General features: G+C 45.4%; 1 protein-coding gene and 1 long non-coding RNA gene across 2 annotated transcripts in view; both read right to left on the bottom strand.

Moving 5' to 3' along the window:
* Positions 1 to 13774, bottom strand: part of Ntm (neurotrimin) — a 969232-nt gene extending 955458 nt beyond the window's left edge. Inside the window, exon 1 of the mRNA XM_021232077.2 lies at positions 13413 to 13774. Coding sequence (XP_021087736.1) covers positions 13413 to 13494 — 82 coding nt within the window. The 5' untranslated portion in view covers positions 13495 to 13774. The remainder of the gene's footprint in view (positions 1 to 13412) is intronic.
* LOC121133511 lies at positions 7620 to 8657 on the bottom strand. The gene is made up of 2 exons (XR_005870376.1): positions 8141 to 8657; positions 7620 to 7914 (listed from the first exon to the last, which is right to left on the bottom strand). It is a non-coding gene; the product is annotated as an uncharacterized LOC121133511 (long non-coding RNA).
* Positions 13775 to 22412: the final 8638 nt, after the last annotated feature.

Below are 22412 nucleotides of genomic sequence, written 5' to 3' on the forward strand. Positions count from 1 at the left end.
CTCTCTTCCAGTGGCCTTCTCTTCACCACATTCCTTCTCCCCTCATTTCGTCCTCCAAGCCACACCTTGCTGAATTCGTTTTGGGTCCCTCATGCTGGCTTGCCTCTAGACTGAAAGGTGAAGCTTCCTATGTGTATCTATTCATCTTTGACATCACTTCCTCTCAAATTGCCTGAATGTCACCATAGCACAGCTTACCGGCCTTTGTCTGAGATCTAACCCCACTACAGTGAACTATCTGTTCATTAAGTGTAAGAATTGTATATCTGTCTTTCTTTGCCCAACACACAGTAGGCTCAAAACAATTTCTATAGTGGATGAAGTATAAGTCTAAAGAAGAATGTAGCAATACCATCAGATGCACTGCTTGGCTTTTTAAATCGTAAGTCTAGAAGATGTGGAAATAGCATGTTGATATCATTTCCAGATGATACAAAATTCATCAAGATTAAAAGAAAAGCATCTCAACAGATTTAGACACTGGGCCAAACTTCAGCAGAACTGCACTTAGTAGAGACACACTATAAGGAAGTATGGGGGAGGTTTTGCATAGTGGCTTGTTGGGATAGTGCTTATTAGGAGAGGCCTCCGTGTGAGTTGATGGCGTATCAAAAAATTTAAAAAAATAGAAAAAAGAATAAAGGAAAGGAAGTTACAGGTGGGTCAAGTGAACCTAGGTATTGGTGCCCTGAAGAACAGATCACACCTGGAAACATCTGCTGTGGCAATAGCTTCTTCGAAGTTGATTGTAATCAGTTGGGACATGTTAGGAAGGTAATGACTGGAATGATTAGAGAAGGGTGTGGACCCTGTGCAGCGAGGCAGTCATAGGGAAGAACAGAGGACAAGGAGGGAGACATCATCTTTTAGAGTCGATCAAATGTGCCCTGTGCGTTATGAAAGCTCTAAAAGGCAGAGGCAGTGGGTTTCATTGGGACTGTATTCAGCTGCAAGTAGAAGAATCCTTATTTACTACTTAGAAAAAAAGTTTCCTGGATAGTAAGTATATTTGATTGCTTTTTATTTGCTAAAACAACAAGTGATATGGTTAGATACAGAGATTTCTTCCTTGATATCTTTGAGGATGTGGCTGCTCTTCCTGTGGGCCATGTGGCTGCTGGGCTTCCAGGCAACATCAAGAAGGGAAATAACAAGCATCAGAGAGCTAGAGTCATCTAACAACAGCTCCTGAAGCCTCGTCCAGCCATTTTATGCTTGCACTCTATTGGTCTGATTGCATTACAAATCCATAGAAGATAATACTAGATAAAGGAACATTTATTTATCCTTATAGTCAGCTGCAAGAGAATCTTGGAGGCGTTTCAGATGGGCACACTGCTGCCCTGTAAAAATTTAGGAGCATCATTTGTAGAGAAAGCATAGAATAGATACTAAGAAGGCAACAAAATGCCTGCTAGAATAATAAAGTACCTCCTCATAGAGGTTATCAGTTGTGAAATGGGTTAACATCAGTTATTTTCACCACACCACTACAGTACGGTATCTGGTATTCTTTCCAGACAGAGATGGCCACACCTTCAGTGACCCAAGCATGGAGGGTGGAAGTCAGACCTGGGACTTCAGCCTGTAACCATCTTCCAAAGTGATGATGATAGGCACCTAGAACATGACCAGGACTCAGGAAGGGAGTGTCTGGCAATTGGAACATTCTAGGATTGCTGGGTAGGAATTGGGGACCGTTATTCAAATGGGATCATTGCCTTGGGAAGCAGACAGGAAATGGAAATGCCAAGATGTCTCAGAACTCTAAGAGTCTGTAAAACAGCTTTGAGATTTAATGGTTGAAATGTTTGATTCTGGACCAGGCCTTAAGATTATGGAAAACAATGACAAGGCATTTAAATCCTCCAGTCAAAAAGTCTTCAGGGAGAAGGAAGAAAACCAAAAATAAGCAGGGAATTTTTTATTTATTTCTGTATTAGCAAGATGATCTATGGATGCACATGCCTTGACTATTGCATGAAGGAAAGAGCCATTTGGTGGTTGGATTTTTGTCAACTTGACTCAAAGTTAGATGCATCTGAGAAGAGGTAATTTCATTTGACAAACTGCCTCCATCAGATGGACTTGTAAGCAAGTCTTTCCTTGATTAATGATTGATGTGGAACCAGCTCGTGGTGGACATGTGGACTCATGGTGAACATTTTCCTCCAGCCTGGGGAGAAAGCAGGCTTGGCAAGCCATGAGGAACAAGCCAGTAAGCAGCATTTCTACATGGTCTCTGTTTTAGTTACTGCCTCCAGGTTCTTGACTTGAGTCTTTGCCTTGGCTTCTGCTGATAACCTGTAACCTATAAGTCAAATAAACACTTTACTCCCCAATTTGCTTTTGGTCATGGTGTTTTAGTATAGCAATAGAAACCAAAGGAAGACAGACAATCTGTCCTTTTTGTGTCTGAGCCAAGGTGCATCTTTGCGGGCCAGGAAGTTAATCAGACTCTCTACTGGAATGCTTAGGAGGGAGTAGGGGAGGAAAGGTTTAAAGAGGCAGAAAGGAAACCCTCCTTCACTTCCTCTTCTCCGTTTGAATGTGTTTATGCAATCCCTTTGTTCTTGGTTTTATTTAGTCCTCCTGTTTCCTGCTTCTGCTGGAGACACTCAGGTGGAGAACACTGGTTCCATACCACAAGGCAGCATGGACCTATCTGTTTGCCACTGGAAGAACTTGTTACTGTTCTTCAGTAATTCTAGCCTGAAACTATGGATTCTGCAAAGATAGCTACATAGTTACCCTTAACACACACTTATTATTGATAGTAGACAGAATCTATTTAAAGACAATTATCAGAATGATTAGAGAGAAGTATGAACACAGCATGGTGTGGCGGCCATTGGAAGGAACTATATAGGATGCACACTTAGTGTCCACTAAGTCTTGTCAGAAAATGTGATTGGACAAAGCTAACAAGATGACCTCAGGAAGTGAAGCGTACGCTTTGGAGTTAGGCCTTTGCTTACACAGTGAAAATACACAGACATAGGATAAGGAAGATTGAAATAATACCTCACTGTAAGCTAGAGATTTTTTTACATACTTAAAAAATATTTTATTTATTTATTATGTATACAATCTTCTGCCTGCATGTCAGCAGAGGGCACCAGATCTCATTCAAGGTGATTGCCAGCCACCATGTGGTTATGTGGTTGCTGGGAATTGAACTCAGGACCTCTGGAAGAACAGTCAGCGCTCTTAACTGCTGAGCCATCCCTCCAGCCCTAGAGATATTATATGGCCCTTAGAATACCTAAAGCACATCAAGGCCTCTTCTCTTCCTTTTCCCTTCTCACTCTCTTTTCCTTCTGTTGGTAACCTTTGCCCCAGCTCCCTTTGCTAAGGGCGCTAGGAAAATAAGACATCCTGTGTTCCCCTGGAGCTCACAGCCTGAAGAAAAGTCACAGGTAACGGGGTAACTACACTCGCATGCTACGAATGTTAAAAATGAGTTTGAGTACAAGTATAGCAGAGCCACGGATGAAGGACAAGGTTCAAAGAGACGCCTTGTGCCAAGCTGGTCCTGAATTACAGAAAGTGTTTCAGGGGCATGCAGCTAAGGGAGAGAACCACAGAAAATGCAAGAGTCCGTCCGTGCACAGGAACTGTAAAGTGTTAGGGATAAGAGAGGTAAACCGAGGTTAAACCCTTAGGGCTTCCATGCCTTGTTAAGGCACCAAGACTCCACCCTGCTTGAATTTGGAGTGAGGAGTCATCATAGCCTCAGACACACTGGGAGAAGAATATTTTGAGAAGCACGTGGGATAGCCATACTGGGGATGTGGTTCGGTGGAGGCATGCTGCCTGGCATGTGTGAGACCCTGAGCTGAGCCACCAGCACCATGGAGAGAAAGAATCACAGAGGAGCAGTTAAAGCCCAGGCCGTGGAAGGTTATATGAAAACATAAGACAGAAATCTTGACCCATTGAACATCATGGAAAGGCAATCGGGGAGGGAATGGCACTTTCAAATATGTAAGAAACATCCAGATTATAGAAAGATCAGATCAGTTCTGCAAATGGCAGATTAAGGTGACCATAATGCTACTGGGTGTTTAATATATACCAGTTAGTGTCTAGGCACCTTTTCAGTATTAACTTATTTATTAAATACTTTGAACAGTATTACAAGGAAATCCTAAAATTATCTCAATTCATTGAGTAAGAAATGGAGTCACACAGAGGATGATTCAAGAGCTGGGAATGTAGCTCGGTGGAAGAACGCTTTCCTAGTGCACACTGGGCCCCTGGTTCATTCCCCAGGACCACGAGGAAACAAAAAACACAGGTTGATTCAATTGCCTCAGTTCTCAAAGTTAGAGGTGGGCAAGCTAGGGTTGGCCCCAAGCCAAGCCATGGACAAGTAAGCTATAACGATGTTGTAGAGTGGGAGAAATGTCTGGAGCCTCCAGAAGGTAGTTTCCGTCTACCACATCCCGTTCCTCCCATCTTCCCTGGAATCCAACGGTTAAATCAATAGATGATCACAAGGAAGTTTCTCCGTTCACACTATTGGTCACAGACGCTGGGAACCCCCAGCAGCTGCGTTGAGGAGGTGTCAGAGCTCAAAGGGAAGGGTTGAATAAATAATATTAGAAGTCCACCTAGGCTTTAGCTGGTTGTGATTCTAGGGTTGTCTGACACAGCAGGGTGAATTCTTTGGGGCACCAGATGGTTGTGTGGGTTACCCAGTGACTAAACCTGGCTCCAATCTGCACAGTAGCTTCGTAACCCATGATCCTCTGAGATCTGCTGACTCCACCAGAAAACAAGCAAGCTCTCACTCCTGCGTAGCCGGCAGTAACTGACCCTGGCATGGAAAGCAGAGGCAACATCAGAGCAGTCTAACAAACGGAGCTTCACGGCTGCTGCTGGGGTGCTGGGAATGAGTCCTTCTTAAGGCCCTGGTGCAGGGTGACTGATTCTTCAGGAAGGGAGGAAAAGTGTGCCCGAAGGATCGGTGCTTCATCCCTGCCTTTGAGGACGGAGTTTCTCCCATGACTCCCTGCGGCTTAACGCTCTGACCTTCACTCAAAGGCTTCCTGAATTTTTCTTGCAGGAAGCCTTAGAGATGGATCAATTAGGAATGATTATAATTTTTCATTCCTTCTGTCTGCAAATCTTTAGCTGGTTAATCTTTTCCTGGCACCCTAAGAATGCTCTACAAGAAAATAAATATATGCCTATATTGACAGTGTCTTACCCATGACACTGTATGTAAAGTTTGCCTGCGCGTGCACATCGCTTTTGAGATCCGTGTTCACCCATCTGTGGCCATTTATATTCCTAGCTTCCTGCAGGCAGAAACTAGTTGTGAGTATTTTCTTCTAGCACCGCTACCTATCAATAACTATACTCAAAAAGACTATTTTGCAGAATTGCTGAATGCAGAGCTTGGAATGAAACTTTAGAATCCTTTGATCCAACTGCTTTATTTTAAAGTGGAACTGCCGAAGCCCGTTGAGGTGTGTGTCTAACCCAGGGTGCAGGACATTTTCAGATGGCTTTCTGGGTATGGTTTGTTAGCCCTGCTCCTAATTAAAACAGGGTGGGGGAGTTGTTAAAATGTCAGTGTTTGCCAGGCTGTGGTGGTATGAGCCTTTAACCCCAGGACTTGACAGGCAGAGACAGGCAGATCTCTGTGAGTTCGAAGCCAGTCTGATCTACAAAGAAAGTTCCAGGACAGCCTCCAAAGCTATTGAGAAACCCTGTCTCAAAAAACAAAAAACAAAACAAAACAAAAAACCCCACAAAACCAAAAGCCAAAAATAAAAAACAACCAAATAAATAAATAAATAAACAAATAAATAAATAAAGGAGAATTGACCTACCCAGCCTGTGATAGGATCTGATGTTGGCATTTGAATAAAGCTTCCTGGGTAGTTTGATGGTGTGGAATGACTAGCTTAGAGTTGGAGGGTATTCAAAACAGACCTAGGCTGAGCATCCATCTGAGCACGTATATGCTGAAGGCCCTTGTGGCTTCTAAGACTGGGTCAGGAGAAGAATTGCACTAGGTTACTGGAATTAGGAGAATTGTAGACCCAGGAAAGGATTTGTTCCATGAGAAAAACTGCAGTAATCACCACTTCCATGGAAGATGGGAACACAGGCAGAAGCAGCCCTCCTACGTACTTGGGCGGCACTGTAGGGCCCAGACTGAACATAGGAGAAGTGTGGCCTGCTCCAGATGTGCAGAGCTGAAAATCCAATGGGACAGACCAAGAGACAAGAGACGATACATATACAGAGCAACCATTCAAGGCGATTTCCCAAATAGAGTATAGCAGCAGAAGACAGCAAATAGCTGTCTTGGGTTAATGAAGCATTTGGCTTGTTTTAGAAACCTAAATTAGGGGAGGTTGACCAAGTAACAAGTAAGCTCTTAATGGGAAGCAAATGTGCATCCCACACCAAAGCCAAGGAAATAGACCCAAGGCAAGTTCTTCTCTGGCCTTATCACAAGTTTTCTCTCTTTACTATCTTTGGCCCTGTTGTGTCTGTGCAGAAATCGGGGCATAAAGGAGGCTGTCTGGCTATGCTATGTGGCAGTGGCAGTGGTGTTACGAATCACCAAATAGTCAATAAACAAAACCAGGAGTCACATGACTAATTGACTCTCATTTGCTTTCAGTTTCCTAATGCTGCATATAATGGAAGACACTTGAGATTCCAGGAACACCTTCTTGGCAAGAACAACAAGAATCAAAGGCAGTGCCTCAAATCTGCAAGAGCACGGAGCTGTGATGTGCACTCTTCCAACGCTTCTGCAAACAAGGACTAAGGGCTGGTGTTATGAAATATTAGTTGAAGATGCACTACATGTTTTTAGGCTAAGGAATATTTGTTTAATTGTGCAAAGATGTGTTGCAATCTTTTTTGTTGAATTTGCTTAGTTCTGTGAAGCTGTGTTACTTTGCCTGTCTAAAACACATGATTGGTCTAATAAAGAGCTAAATAGCCAATAGCAAGTCAGGAGAAAGGATAGGTGGGGCTAGTATGCAGAGAGAATAAATAGGGGTAGAAATCTGGGTGGAGAGGAGATGGAGGAATTAGAAAAGAAGAAGAGGAGGATGTTGGGGGACAGACACACAGACAGACATGGAATAAGATGGAAAGTAGAGATATACAGAAATAGAAAAAGGGTAAAAGCCCAGAGGCAAAAAAAAAAAGTAGACAGGATAATTTAAGTTAAGAAAAGCTGTCTAGCAATAAGCCAAGCTAAGGCTAGGCATTTATAAGTAGTAATAAGCCTTTGTGTGTGATTTATTTGGGAGTTGGGAGGTATGCCCCCCAAAGAACAAGGAACAAAGAGTCAAACAAACCAACTACAGGCTGGTTACTTTCCTGCAGCACCATCATTTGCACAGGAGGCCTGATGCTGCATTGAGTCTTCCCAGTTGCTGCCAGGGTACTGCTGCAAGAACAAATCCCTTGATTTGTTCACTGTTACAGTCCTAGCACCATCAGTACAGCATGAAGCACAGTAGGTGCTCAGTGCACACTCTTTAGTGACTGAACCAGAGAACCAATCATAGAAGATTTTTGACAGAGGATAGAATTTGGCGCCCCGTCTAAGAATAAGCAAGTGAAGCTAAAACAAGCTGGTCTTTCGATCAGTCTTTTATTAATGCAAAGGCTAATATTCTCACAAAAGCCACAAATAAAAAGAGATAGGGAAAATAAATCAAACTTAGTAACCTAAGATGTTCTTGGTGGCAGGAGTGAAGAATGTGTTTTCCAATATTTGATTCTTAGCTTGACAGTCTCTCTTGAAATCCTCTCCTTTCAGCAATGAAAATTAGAATCTTTGTTGGTTTGTTTTGCAGTTTGCAAATGTCTTACAGAGCTCTTCTTGCAGGGCTTCTGGTTTTCCTCTTGCAAATAAACAAAAGGCCATACCTGTAATATGACTTACATAAGGGATAGTCTATGATCGCCAGCCATGATTTCCGGAGAGTCAAGAGTGGGAATGAGAAAAGAGGAACAAGGCAAGCATGAATGCAGAGGGGAAGATAAAGGCAGAAAGAAGGCAAGATAAGCTGGATATGAAAAACCAGAGTGTCAGAGAAACAAAGCAGATGAAGGCAGCATCCCAGCCGCCCCTCCTGGGGATGGGTGAACTTACCACAGTTCATCAGCCCTCCTTCCCCAATGCTCTGCCCCATGCTCTGGGCTCCAGTGGGCTGGGAACACAGACTCTCCCCTCCTTCTAGGCAAGCCTGCAGGAAGCTGAGAAACCCTTGCCAGCTTGACCTAGATCTGTCAACTGATCAATTACCACTCCCATAGAAGAGAAGGGGGGATGAAAGGAAGAAGGAAAAAAGGAAAATGGAAAGTATCTAGAAGAGGGGAGAGCTAGAAGGGAGGGTTGGGCCAGCAGGAGAGGACAGGAGGGAGCATGGTTGAAGTCACTGGCAGGGAGAGTAGAGGCAGACTTCTTAATCCTGAAGACAGCACGAGTAAATACACAAGGAGAGAAAATGAAAGTTTTCAGAAACAACTGACCAAAGTCGGTTAAAGCACAGGAGATCTTTCTTTTTTCTCAAACATTGCTGATTCAGAACAGAGTAGTGCTCCTCCCACCCCTGGCCACACACACACACACACACACACACACACACACACACACACACACACACACACACACATACTGTCACACACACTGAAACTCTCACCTCCAGCTCCTATCCCTCTTCAAGATTCTGCCCCTTGGCTCTTCACACTGCAGCATCCCAACCCCCTGCCAAGCCTCCTTTTACACGTAGATGGGGCATGATCCCTGTGTTTCATCTAGAAAACCCTTCTCCACCCCAGCATGCCTTCCAGTGCAGCAGAGAAGCCCTATGGGGAGGAAGACAGTCTGAGGAGACTCATAAGACAGTGTCTTCCCAACCTGCAGCCACTAGCTACCTTATGTTTGCATGTTTCAATTTTTATGTTTAATTTGTTTTTATTGAATTTCAAATGACTATAGACATAAAGTAAACATGTAACAAGCCAATAGAGCAGAAAGGAAGGAAACTGCATAAATACAACCGGTCTCAGCATGGAGTTCCACTTAGCACCACATGTTTGGAGTGTTACAAGCATTAATGAGTCCTTACAACACCCAGGGGAATCACTCCCTGGCCTGTCAGGCAGGTGGGGAGACAGACTCTCAGAGAGAAAGATTTATTTTCCCTATAGAAAACACAGGAAAAAATTAAGCCTAGAGATGATCAGGTTCCCAACTGAGCTGGACTTAGGTCACCAAAGCTGGTTTGACACCTAGAGGCAACACACATGGGGTATTTGAAGTCTGCAGGGCCTATGATGCCACTAGTAATAAAGCAAACTTTGCATTCTAGGTGGTGAGCAGGACGTCAAGAACTACCAATAACTACAGCAACAAAAGCTTGGCCGAGAGAACCAAATTCCAGGCCTGCCAGTCTTGTCTAGAGGGTATCTTCACCATGAGAAGACATCACGAATATTACAGACCTATCTAGCACATTCTACAATCACACAGGCAGGATGGGCTCATAGAGTCTGCAGCTTCTTGGGATATTGTATGCTCACTTCAGTCCAAGGGATAACTTGGTTTGTCTGGCCCATCCATGACACACAGCCAGGGGTCCTGCTGGTTGTTGTACCCTAGTTCTGCAGAACTGTATATACATGGCAAAGAGATCCCAGGGAATTGCTAGCAGGAAATCAGGATCGGAGCCCCCCTGCCACTCCCCAGCTACCACCACTCTCTTCCTAGCAACCTAGAAGGATATTTTAAGTTACTTTCTTGCACCGTGTTGTTAATACCCGTGTTGAAGGGGAAGCGTCCTTAGAAAGAAGAGAAGTCAAGTATGCATCCTGCTTAATAAAAGTAAAGAGCTTCCTGTATTTCTACTTGACTTTAAAAGGAAAACGAATATCAACAGCAGAACCAGGTTGCACATGGTAACTCTGGTAACTAGGGCTGCAGTTCCAAGAAAGGCCTTCATCAGCAAGGCCTGATGCTCCTGCCTGGCGCTGCTTGACTGCCTGACAGCCTTGAGCAAATGTTCAGAAGCCCAGCAGTGTGGGTAGTGCAGCCTCCAGCAGGAAGGGTGGGGAGGAGCTGCCTAGGAACATTAGACCATGTTGAGCCCCAAGTAGGCAACTCCAAGCATGGTAGTGACATTTCACTTTTAGTTGCTCCCCGTCTCTCCCCGTGCTTTGGTCATGCTTCCAAGTAGCCACAATGCTCACACCAGGCCCTAGATCCCATCACCTCAAGTAGGTTATTGCGTGTTGCCAATGAGTGTCATTTGGTTTCATCTACCTCCTTCCCATCTCAAAACTACCCAGTTTGGCTTACTGTGAGTGAATGGTAGGAAGTTTGGTGGTCTGCCTAGCTCCGTGGTGCCCATGGCCTCGGCTGTGAGCCTAGAACAGTGTGAGGCGAGCCTCTTTTCTTTTCAACTCTGTATTTCCAATAAACAGGTTCCTTGATGTGGGATCTGAGAAGTGAAGAATTAGGAGGGTTGGTAGGGAAACTAAGCTAGCTAGTGGAAAGGTGCTCAGAGGAACCACGATCCCTGGAAGGAGGAAGGGTCGGTTGCTAGAAAGAGAAAAGCTGCAGTGCACCCAGCCATTTGCTTTTGGAACCTCTGCTGGCAGAAGGTGGGCAGTGTGTTGGAAGGACAGCACCTAACCCTGCTTCCTCTATCCTCCAGAAAGAGCTTCTTCTAGTGAACCAGCCCTGGTTCTTCTCAAGGCAGTTCCCTCACCCCCTGGAGCTCATCAATGCCTCCCAAGCCTCTCAGGCCTCCCACCTCCCTAAACTGAATCACTGTTGCTAATGAGTTTGGGGGAAGAATGGATCAGGGAGGGGTCCCTAACCTGCCATTAGAGCCACACACCTTTCCAAGAGGCAAGAAACCCAGAAGTAGCAGCCCTGGGAAGAGTCCGCTTAAAACAAAAACAGAGGAGAAGAAAAAAAATTGCCTTGGAATGTGTGCTGCATTCTAACTAGTCCTGCTGGGTCAATGCAATAGGGGTGGATTATTGCAGGCAAGACCTGGGCTGCCTCGGTAATTCTGTAAGTTTGATAAGAGATAGCTAGCAGCCTCTGCTTCCTTCCCCCAAAGTAAAACAGACATCACCTTTGCCATGTCCCATTGGCATGTAGTACAGGATCTCTAGGGGTCACACTGCCTTAAAATTGGCCAGCCCTGTTCTATTATGACACATGGAGCCTGCTTAGAGCTCCCTGGATGCAGCCAGCACAAATAAAGCTATCATTTTCCTTGGGAAATTCAGAACTTGGTAGAAGGAGACCAGATCTGCTAAATCCCTGTCCCCACTCTCAGCCCCCAAGATGGGAGCAAGACTACAAAAATCAGACTTCACCTGGGGAAATATGTTTTTCCTTCCCCTCTATTCGGAGTTGATGAAGTATGAGCAAATATTATGCTTCTCTGCATTTATTTCTAATGAAAAGTTATGCTAATTTATATGTAAATTTGCTTTGGCCCTGGGGCTCCTGGCATATAGCCAATGGGGCTGCTGACGGTGGGATTTGGGCAGTTGTCTCCAGGTTGATGTAATAAACAGGACAGAGGCTCTCAGGACAGATGACAGTTTCCAAAGGCATGGGTCATCTTCTCTCATCCTCTGACACCTTACTCAATGCCTTACCTACTTAGTTTCCATTTCTGCTGTCAGAAAGCAAGGAGCTATTTCCCTGAGGGGGCCTGGGCTTGAACTCAATTTCCCTACTGCCAGTGTTAGTGCCCGGAATAAGCAGAGTATCGCGCGCGCACGCGCGCTCACACACACACACACACACACACACTGATCCTGCTCCATATTACGTAAGAGGAGTCAACCAAGGATGCCTCTAGACTCCTTATCCTTCCACACCCCCAATGGCTAAGGGACAGGGCAAGATGGAGAACTCAAAGGCTGAGCCCCCACAGTTAAGTGTGACATGCAGTCTCATGGATATCCCTGTATGGCCCTCTATCCTGGACCTTCTTATCACGGGCTAGTTCCCCTCTTCTCCTTTCCCTTCCTCCTTAAGCCATAGCCAAAATGCACAGACATTTGCATTCGATTTTTTTTTCAGCCCTGCCCCTCTGTCGACCTCATATGGCTCTGCAGAGGACAGGGTCCATCACTCAGAAGGGGTCAGAGAGACCAGAGCTTGGGACTCAGTGAGATCACGAGAACTCTGTGCTGCACTGGGAGCAGAGGAGGCAGTTGTGGGATGCCCATCCCCTTTCACTCTGCCAGCCAGAACTTTCCTCTGGGAATGCAACTGCATAGGAAGGAGAGAGCCTTGCCTCCCCTCCTCCCTGCCTCAGGCTCCACACCTCTTGGAGAGCCTTGCAGGACCAAGCCTGTCAAAGTTTCTGCCTGTCTCAATCTCTCAGTTCCAACATCTTAAATATTAAAGGGGCAACCTAGAGCCCCCCCCAAATCTTCAAAGGATGGGGGGTAAAGCAAGCTGGTTAGCAGCTAATCCCATGGCCGGGATTAATGGGAGGGAGGATTGACACAGCGGTAGGGACCACACGGTGCAGCAAATGGACTCAAGGCGGAAGCACATTCCCAAATGCACCTGAAAAGAGCAGAGCAAACACTGAAGAGCCCTCATCAGAGAGCAAGCCAGCCTCGGCAACTGCAGCCACTGGCTTCTCCGCCACCAGGAAGTAGACCGAAAATTAGCATTCGCCTTTTAGTGCCTCTGTCCTTTCAACTTAGAAAGGCTTTCCCCGTATTTCAGAGCCCAGCGCAGCCTGCCGCTGCGTGCACACTCCTTTATCTGCCTGAAACGCCCACCCCCACCTAGCCCCGCCACAAACACACCCCCAAACAGATTCAAAACTAACAGTTGTTCAAGCTCCTGCGAATGCATTTATTAGCCGAAGCCAGACCGTTGACCAGCACCTTCCAGGAGGTACCCGATTATTTCCAGCCTGCGTCTCCCCGCTTTGCACCTCTTGGAAGCTTTACAAGTTCACTGGCCAATATTTAAAGTTTCCTCCTGTAATTTCTCCCCAGTCCCATAAGCAGCACATTCACAATCCGGTTGCCCTCCCCACGGGCGAGGATACCCTGCGTACATGTGTGCTGAGCTGTTTAAGTGTGAAGGATGTGCATGAAGCCAGGGAGCCAGCGCACAGCCATGGACCCAAGGGAGTAGCAGAGACACGTTTTACTTATGCACACATAGTTCCCCATTCCAGTAGCAGCCAGAATCAAATCAATATTCTCACAGCCTGGTCGGGAGAATGAAGTCCCAGCCATGCTGGTTAAAACGCTCGCGCTTCCACCTGCAAACCGCGCAGCGGAGCCGACCCCGAGAGCCTGCAAATGCTTGCAGCACCGGGTACCATTCCCGGGGCTGCTGTAGGCAAATCAAAAGCCGGTCTTACCTTGGAAGAGGCACAGAGCCGCCAGCCCCGTGAAGATTGCCCAAGAGATAGAATTGTGCATTTTTGCCTGGATGGTTTTCATAATTTTTTCTTCTTCTTTTTCTTCTTTTTTGTCAGGATCGTTTTTTCCCTCTCTCTCTTTCTTTCCTTTTTCCTCTTGATAGACTGTGTTGCTCTCAAGCTCTTCCGAAGAGATTTAAATCCACTGTTTTGCTGAAGGACACAACAAGGAAGCCGAGGGCGTGAGAGAGTCTGACTTCTCCGTAATTATCTCCACTCATACTCTGGCACTGAGGCACATTGTACAATCTGGCCCTGGACAGCCCTCCTACAAGCTGCAATCATTGGTTCTAATCCAAGGATTGACAGAGCTACAACACGCGCGCGCGCGCAGCACACACACACACACACACACACACACACACACACACACACACACACACTCACGCACTCTCAGGAATCATTTGCTGGGCAAATCAAGCTGATTAAAGAGACAGGAGCCTGGAGAGATGGAATGATAAATGCCACTTTGCCCCTTGTATATTACTTTCATTTTTTAAACTGACAGTCAGCAGAGCCCTGAGCATCCAAAAACCCCTTTCCTTTGGTGGTCTCTGGCCCGGCCCCCGAACTTAGAAGCACTTTGCACTGGAGAAATCCCATAGCCAACATGGCTTGTAGAAAATTTTAAAGGGGCATTTTCATGCTCTGTGAAACTTGCAAAAATGAGTTCAATTCTATTTGTTGTTCCTATTTTCCTGGCTAGGGAAGTATCATTCACTGACAGATGTCTCCCCTCTTTTTCTTCAACCTCTCTGTGTAGGCATTTTGAAAATAATAAATAACTTTCTGTTTTCTTCTCCTGCCACTCTTTCTTCAGAAAACCTGTATCACTCCTATTTTCATTCACTTTATCTTCTAAAATCACCCATGTGTATGCCACCCCATGCCAAGTGATAAACTGTGCAGAATTTGAGAAGACAGCCCACTATGTAATTACACAGAACCATCAGAAAGAGAGCAAGACTCTTGTTCTATGGCCTCAATCAACATTCACTAAAAAGCATATTGTCAGTGTCTGTATTTCAGCCTTCAGTTAGATTTAAGTTAGATGCACTGAAGGACCATCAGATTGCTATTAAATGTCCTCAGATGGTTGCCGACATTTGTCTCCTTGATGATATGTCAACAAGAAAATCAAACAAAAAAAGTAAATAGATATATTTTTTTCAGAGTTCTAGTCCTAAGAAGTAGGAGGCTTGGTTTTGGCTTCTTCCTTTTAAGGAAACAAGTGATATATACTGAACAAAAAGAGAAATCGAGCCCCTCGTAGATGCTCACCAATTCATTCCAGCACATGTTTTAGATTGTCCTCCAGAACACCACGGTCAAGTATGCTTTCTGGTGACCCCCACAGAATTGTTAATGCACATTCTCGATATGCCGCAGAGAACTCATTGCTTGTTCATATTTATGGGCACAAGAGGGAAATCAAGAGGATACTGAGACGTTGGGACCATCCTAGAGGCTCGTTCTGCTTGTTTAGTGGGTGACTATGCTAGCACCACCTGCAGGTGGGCAGCACATGACCTGGAGCGCTGGGACCCACAGCATCTTTGTCGCTCCCCAAAAATCCAGGCCAAAGGCAGCTCCCTGAGCCTTGGACTTTGGCCTGAAAATTCGGAGAACTGGAGATCACATCCAAAGCTCCTTGCAATTGTATTTAAAGGTGTTCTCTTTCTCTTCTTCTGCCTCTACATTCTAATTCACATGTCCATCCAAAAGTCCATGATGCTGTGAGTTTTTGTACAAGGCTCCGTATAGTGACACATGTAATTAAATGCTCCAGGGCAGCTGGGACAGCAGGTGACAACAGTGCAGGATGGTCTGAAGGGCGGTTTCCCTTTCCCTTCACTTCACTCCTTTCTAGGATGGTGACAAAGACCAGAGTCACCACCGATAGTCTTCAGTGCCTGGAGAGGGAGAGACATCAACGGTTCTCAGCAGAACTGCGCAAACCCATGCACTACACAGAGTTTTGCCATGCTCCCACACATGCAGCAACAGTGAGAAAGTAGCCATCACAGTCAATATTCACTGAGCCTCTGTTATCTGCCAGGTATGAAGATTTGCAGTCTTTTCTTGCATTTTCTCATTAAACCCTCACCGTCTATGAAACAATGCTTCATTGTTATTACTCTGCCCATTTTACAGATGAGTACATTTAGGTCCAGAAAACACTTGCCCACAGGTACACAACTATTAAGAAATAGAGTCCGAGTTTGAATTTAATCAATTGTGGGTTACATCAACTTCAAAACTGACACTCTATGCTTAAGTTCTGTGAGGGACTCAAATGGATATTAGACATTTCTTACATCTAAACATTTTTGCATGTTTTAAAAGCACTGAAAGTATGAATTAATACATGCAAAATAACAGGTATAACAGGATAGAAAATATACAAAAACACCATACACTGCTTTAAGTCTTAATTGAATTGCCAGTGGTTGGCACCCATGATTGATTCTATCAGCCAGCACCTGGCAAGTGACCATTTTCTGTGGTAGCTTTCTAATGTCCTTTGGAGAGGCTGGAAGTCATGATATGCCTTGAGGGGGACATAGAAAGACTGGATCGACAGCGTGGGGGAAGAATCCTGTAGAGAGGTGGTGTCATAAATTAGAAGTTAGATTTGGAGCTGCAAAGGGCCTGTCTCAGATCTTCCCTCACACCCTGCTGTGATGTAATGACATTTTTTAAAACTTGAAATAAGATGAAACCTTGGCCTATGCCTGATCCTAGGCAACCACTTTCTGAGAACAGGTGGGTGGTATAACTATCGAATTAACACAGAGCAGGCAAGCAGAATACACACCAGTTATCATCCATGTAGCTTCTTTTTCTGTAGTTTTAAGAGTCTGATACATGAGAACTGTATTTACATCATTTCCGCCCTATCCTCTCTCCCTTTTGACCTCTCCATTATCGTGTGCCCACCACTCCCTCTCAAATTTATCTCATCCTTATTATTATTGTTACATATATGCATATGTAATTGTACGTATTATTGTTACACACATTCTCTCTCTATATATACATACATACATATATATATATATATATATATATATGAGTCCAGTTGCTCATCTGTATGTGTGTTCAGTTCTGATCACTTAGATTGGATAGATTGGATAGCCTATCAGGGGGTTCATCTTAGCACATATTTATTGTCTGTAGTTCTCCATCTTGGGTGGGGCCCTGTGAGATTCGAGGCAATGTGTAAACCGGTGATTTCATTGTGCTGGTCTCATTTACGAGGCCATGTTGCTAAGATTTTACTGGTGTAGCTTTCTGTCTTATATAGAAAACACTGTGTGACAACAGGCATCCTGATCCTGTGGCTCTTACAGTCTTTCTGTCCGCCTTTCCACAATGTCCCTTAAGCCTTAGGGATTGTGTTGTAGATGTACCAGTTGGGGAGGGGCGTTCTGTAATCAGTTGTTCTCTGCATTTTAACCAGCTGTCGATTCCTGGGATGGTTTCCATCTGCTGCCAGAAGTTTCTTTTAACAATTGGTGAGCTACACTTATCTGTGGGTGTCAGGACAGGCATTTTGGATGTACTTGGGAACTGTAGCAGTTTAGGAAAGGGACAGTTGTTCCTCATGGCAGCTCTGTCCTCTAGAGACTCTGAGACTCCTTTTGAGAGATCCCAACTCCCCATCTGCCGTCTACAACAAGAGTAATTACTCCTCCATCCAGCCATAGCCACATCTCACAGCCACCAAGTCATTTCCATTTATTTTGCTATTTTAACCAAATTGAGACTGATGTGGTCTAGCACATATCAGGGGAAGGAGCAATCAGGGCCTGGGAATTGAGTCTCTCTCTAGGACAGTAGCTTCAGAATGGGGGCTACCCTTTCACTGAGTCAAAACCTATTCCTAAGGGATGCCCGATCCAGCTGGGTCGGAACTACTTGCTGCCAAACCCCAGTGTCCAAAACGTGCTCTCTCTTTCTGAATGCGAATCTATCACACCCAGTAAATTTTCCCAGCGGCTTTCATATTTGGTGAAAGCCCACAGTTAACCTCTCTTAGGGAAGGTACCTTCCCGCTTCCTTTGTTGTGAGGTGTGGTCCCAGTCGACAGACCTCTGAGGTCAATTGCTACCTCCTTTTCGTGGTTATCATCGACAGAGAGGATCCTGCATACTTTAGGAAGGATTTCATCTGACCAGTCTCAGGTGTCACTGAGAGTGGTCACGTGACTAGAATCTGCTACCCTCTCCCATCCTCCCCTTGTGTCTCAGATCTAACCGGATGTATGGCCTCAAACAGCAAGCCACCCAGCGCTGTCGTTTAGGGGGTGGCCTGCGTCTGTGAGGAGAAGGGAAGCACTGACTGATGAACCTCTGATTAGGGACACTGTGATTGGAAGGGGGACGCTCAGAAGTCCCAGTTCCTTACTACACAATCAGGGTTCCTGTCTGCGACTCGAGCACTGCTCATCAGGGCTGCAGGAGGCACGTTGAACCTTGGGGTCGCCACATTCTTATCATGCGTCATTTGTGCTCCATGCCATGTGGAGGGGGGAATGAGTGACCCGAAGCCCAGAATCAGTGCCAAGAAAAGGCACATTTTATGCCAAATGGTGTTCCCATTCACCTGCAATCCTTTAAAGTTAAGGGGACATTACTATGGGGAAGATTTTTGCTATTCGCAGATAAATAAGAAGGAAGGGGCCTCAGAAATCAAGAAGGGGAAACAGATGAGGTCTTTAACTTCTGAGGAGAGGGCAGCCAGCACTGTGTTCCATAAACCTCTCATCATCAGGTAGCTTAGGATTCCGCCCGGTATGTGATGAGCTGCTACAAATAGGGATTGATTCTCTGCAAAATGCCCCCATGCACGCCTGTCACCTTAGGCCACGGCAGACAATAAGTCCAGGAAGGTCACTGTGAGACCCGGCTGCCCTGCTGTCCAAATTGCAGCTGAACCCTGAGAGCAGCCTTCAGCCCAGGAGAAAGGTGAACAATGGCCCACGAGCGGTGGGCCAGCCCCAAGGACCGGATTGGGAAACCACACAGAGGAGGAGGAGAGGAAGGTGTGCAGTCTGCGAGGGAGGCAGGAAGGAGTGTGCAGGCCGTGTTTTTATTTCTCTCAGCCATTATGGAAGGAACGGCGGGAGCCTAAATCTAAAGAGCTGCGCAGAAATAATGTTGAGGACTTAACAAAAGCTGCTGCTCCGCTCTGCTGTCCACCCGCTGTGGCCTGCCTCTGCCGAGCCTCTGTGCAGAGCCTCTGTGCAGAGCGTGGTCTTACATTCTCAGATGCTTGCATGAGTCCCGCTGAGGAGCAGGAGCCAGCCTGCCCTCTGCACACCTGGGGAAGGCCTGGTGCAGCTGACTGGTGACTGCACTTCAGGCAAGGCAAGGAAGGCTGTGACAGAAAGCAGGCAGCCTCTTGCCTCTCCCAAGGACTGTCCCTGGAGAGTGGCAGGGGCCATGGCCATCTTAGGTCAGGCACCATATGAGATCACTGTTAAAGTGATGAGAATGGGTATGGGGACTTAGCATGTCTGAATGGTGTAGCTCCATTTTGAGAATTTCGTAGTAGCAGATGACCTGATCCATTGATGATTCTACACTGATATTAAAATGAAAATGTAATTCTTAGCCCAGAAATTTCAGTCCAAAGTCCTATGGAAAGAGACTGTGTGTGTGTGTGTGTGTGTGTGTGTGTGTGTGTGTGTGTGTGTGTGTGTGTGATGCGAGCGCTCATGCATGTACACATCATCCAGAAGACACCATGCTTTTCCGTTTATTGCCATCCATGTTGTTTTTTGAAATAGGTTAATCAGTCGTCAGGAACTTGCCAAGTGGATTAAGGTCAGTGAGTCTGCCTTCCCCAAGCTTGGATTACAAGTGAGTGACACCATGCCCAGTTGTTTGTTTGTTTTTACATGAGTTCTATGAATCTAACTCAGGTCCTTTTGTTTGTAAGGAAATCACTTTACCAACTGAGTTATCTCCCTACAACCAAAAGTAGCTAATAAATTATAATTTCCCAATATTATCACTAACAACTCAAATGAAAGATGTGAGGTTTAAAGTCAGAAGAGCAGGAATTGAGTCTGTCCCTGTGGGAGTCCATCCTGTGCCTCTTAGAGGCTCAGGGTTCATATCCTGTCTCCTTCCAGACCATTCTCCATGTGAGAGCTAACCTCTGCCTCAGTGCTTTCAAGTTGTACTGGATTTATTCTTCAGAATGAAGGCTATGAGTGTCCTAGCAAATGCATTGGCTCCCTGTCTTTAAGATCTACTTGCCTGAAAGCACTAATCAGTGTGCTGGTTAGACAACAACCAGGTGTCCCAACCTCAGGGCACTGGTTGCCACATTGTCTCTGGGTTGGCAGAAAGCCGGGAGGTGACTAATTTTAGATGGTCAGCACACTGAGCTGTAGTTCCTTGTGGTCTGATGGGAGCTGCCACACTCTTAGTGTATAAGTGGACACAGCTAATCAGTTTCCTCACTGAGAATTTTCTAGGAGTTTGTGGGGGGAGGTATTTTAGCCCAGGGGTGCCTTTCCTGACACATGGGGGATACCTTCATAACACTTGGGGGAAGCTCTGCCAGAAAAATGGAATTGACAAAGGAAGATAGAATCAGAGGGTAAGAATGCTATCAAAAGTAAGACAAGGGACACCTGAAACCAGATGTCTCCTCCTAGAGTTTCTACTGTCCATTTGTTCAGATTAGCTGGAGTAGGGCTCCTGTTCCTTGTAACTGGAAAGATCTAGATCAAAAGTCCAATGCAGAGGGTAATGTATATGAATTTCCTGCTTCTCTACCCTTCCCGTATAGTTTCCTATGTTCTTCCAAGTGAGTAGGTGTTACACAGAGCTTGTAGAAGAAAGAAAGCCTCAGGCAGAGGTGTAGGTGTCTGAGATCTTTAAAATCAAATCACACCAAGTATCCAGTCTTCTTATCAAACTGGAATGAGAATAAGATTACAGGTGGAACAACAGTGGACCAAATCCATCTTTCCCTAAAGGCTGTTGTTGGATGGGTTGGGCAAATCATCATCATCATTATCATCATCATTGTTTATTAATTGTTATTTTAGTGAGTGCTGGGGATGGAACCCTGGGCTTTGCATATTCCAGGCAAGTGCTCTGTCACTGAGCAATAACCCCAGCTCACTTTTTTTTTTTTTTTTGGTTTTTTCGAGACCGGGTTTCTCTGTATTGCTTTGGAGGCTGTCCTGGAACTCACAGAGAACCACTTGCCTCTGCCTCCCGAGTGCTGGGATTAAAGGCGTGCGCCACCAATGCCCGGCTCCCAGTCACTTTTTAATGAGCATCTTCTTTGTGGACAGTCTACAGGGGTCCCTTACCTGTCCTTGGTAACTGAATACTATTATTTCAATTTACTTAGGTCCATAATTGCACATGGAGTAACTGGTCAGGACTTCACCACACCTAACACCTGCATCTTATTCTCACATTTGAGTATGCTTTAAATGAAACCAGACTTAGAGGAAGAAGACAAGGGTAGCCCAGTAGATCAGGACATTCCTCTATCTATTTAAAAGAATGTTGTCCTTTATTCTGAGTGAGGACTGGCAACAGCAAAGGGCTGGAAGTGAACCCTTGGCTGGGTGGCTCAGCCTTGTGAGTCTGGGTTTTGGTGTTAACGAGTTCCAAGAGTGTAAGTAGACAGATCCTGACTGCCAGAAGATTGGAACTGGTTTGAAAAGCATAATTACTCTCGACTCTGTGCAAGGGAGAGAAAGAAATAACAACTGGTAGTTTTAGAGGTTTCAAATGCAGCACCAGTCTGGGTGCACACGTGAAAGCCCAGCTACTCAGAAAGCTGAGGCAGGAGGATTGTGAATTCAAGGTGAATGACCTCATCTCAAGTTAAAAAACTTCTAATAGACCCAGGACTGCTGCTCAGTGGTGAAATACTTGCTCATTCCTACAAACACGCAGACATATATGTGTGCACGCACGCGCGTGCGCGCACGCACACACACACACACACACACAGAGAGAGAGAGAGAGAGAGAGAGAGAGAGAGAGAGAGAGAGAGAGAGAGAGAGAGAGAGAGAGAGAGAGAGAAAGAGAGAGGCTTGCATAGAAATCAGGCCACTCTCCAGAGAAATTCTTCCTGGCTCTCTGGTTATGGGCAGTTATCCACGCTGAGCTTCCCTGAATCAGGTTGGGTACTTTATGGGATGGAGGTTCAGCCCTGTTGGCAACAGAGCTCATACCACCTTTTCTTGGTGGCAGCAGGACCAGAGCACAGGACAATCAGGGCTTGTCAAGATTAGACACACAGAAAGGTGGAATGATGCTTGAGGTGACTGAAGGAGACCTAATACGCCACACTGGAGTTGAGGACTCAGTGTCTAAGAGCCACCGTTCTTATGTGAGCCTTTTCTCTCCATTTACCAATTTACTTTTAGATTTATGAGGACAAATAGTTCTGATCTGGTTAGAGGTTTCTGGATTTCTCAATTGTTTGGCCTCATATAGCCCCCATGCTGTCTAAAACCCATTGAGTTCCACCACATGAATTTGGGAGGAGGCTCTGTGACTAGCAGGGATTGAAAACCTTTCTGTTAGTATCTCATGCTGTCATTTTTACAGAGAGCTGTGGTATTCAGAAAAGGGTGACCACCTGAACAGGCTTGCACAGTAGAACTGGGAACTGGGATTGGCATCAATTCGTATCACCCCTTGTCCAATGTTCTTTCTTATATTTCAGAATGTCTGGTTGCCTTGGTTCAGAGTATGTCTGTTCTCAAGAAATCCATTCTGATGTATTTATCCAAATTAATATTTTTCCTACTAAAAGTTTTACGTTTGAAAAATGTAACCACACCTGGAAATACTGGACATATTCCACTACTGTCTGTAATGGATGACTTAGGGGACTGTGGTTTCTGCTCCTTTATATAGCCTTGTTCACAAGAAGAGACAGTAGTAAGAC

Source organism: Mesocricetus auratus, unplaced genomic scaffold (assembly GCF_017639785.1).
Source record: "Mesocricetus auratus isolate SY011 unplaced genomic scaffold, BCM_Maur_2.0 Super-Scaffold_100022, whole genome shotgun sequence".
NCBI lineage: Eukaryota > Metazoa > Chordata > Mammalia > Rodentia > Cricetidae > Mesocricetus > Mesocricetus auratus.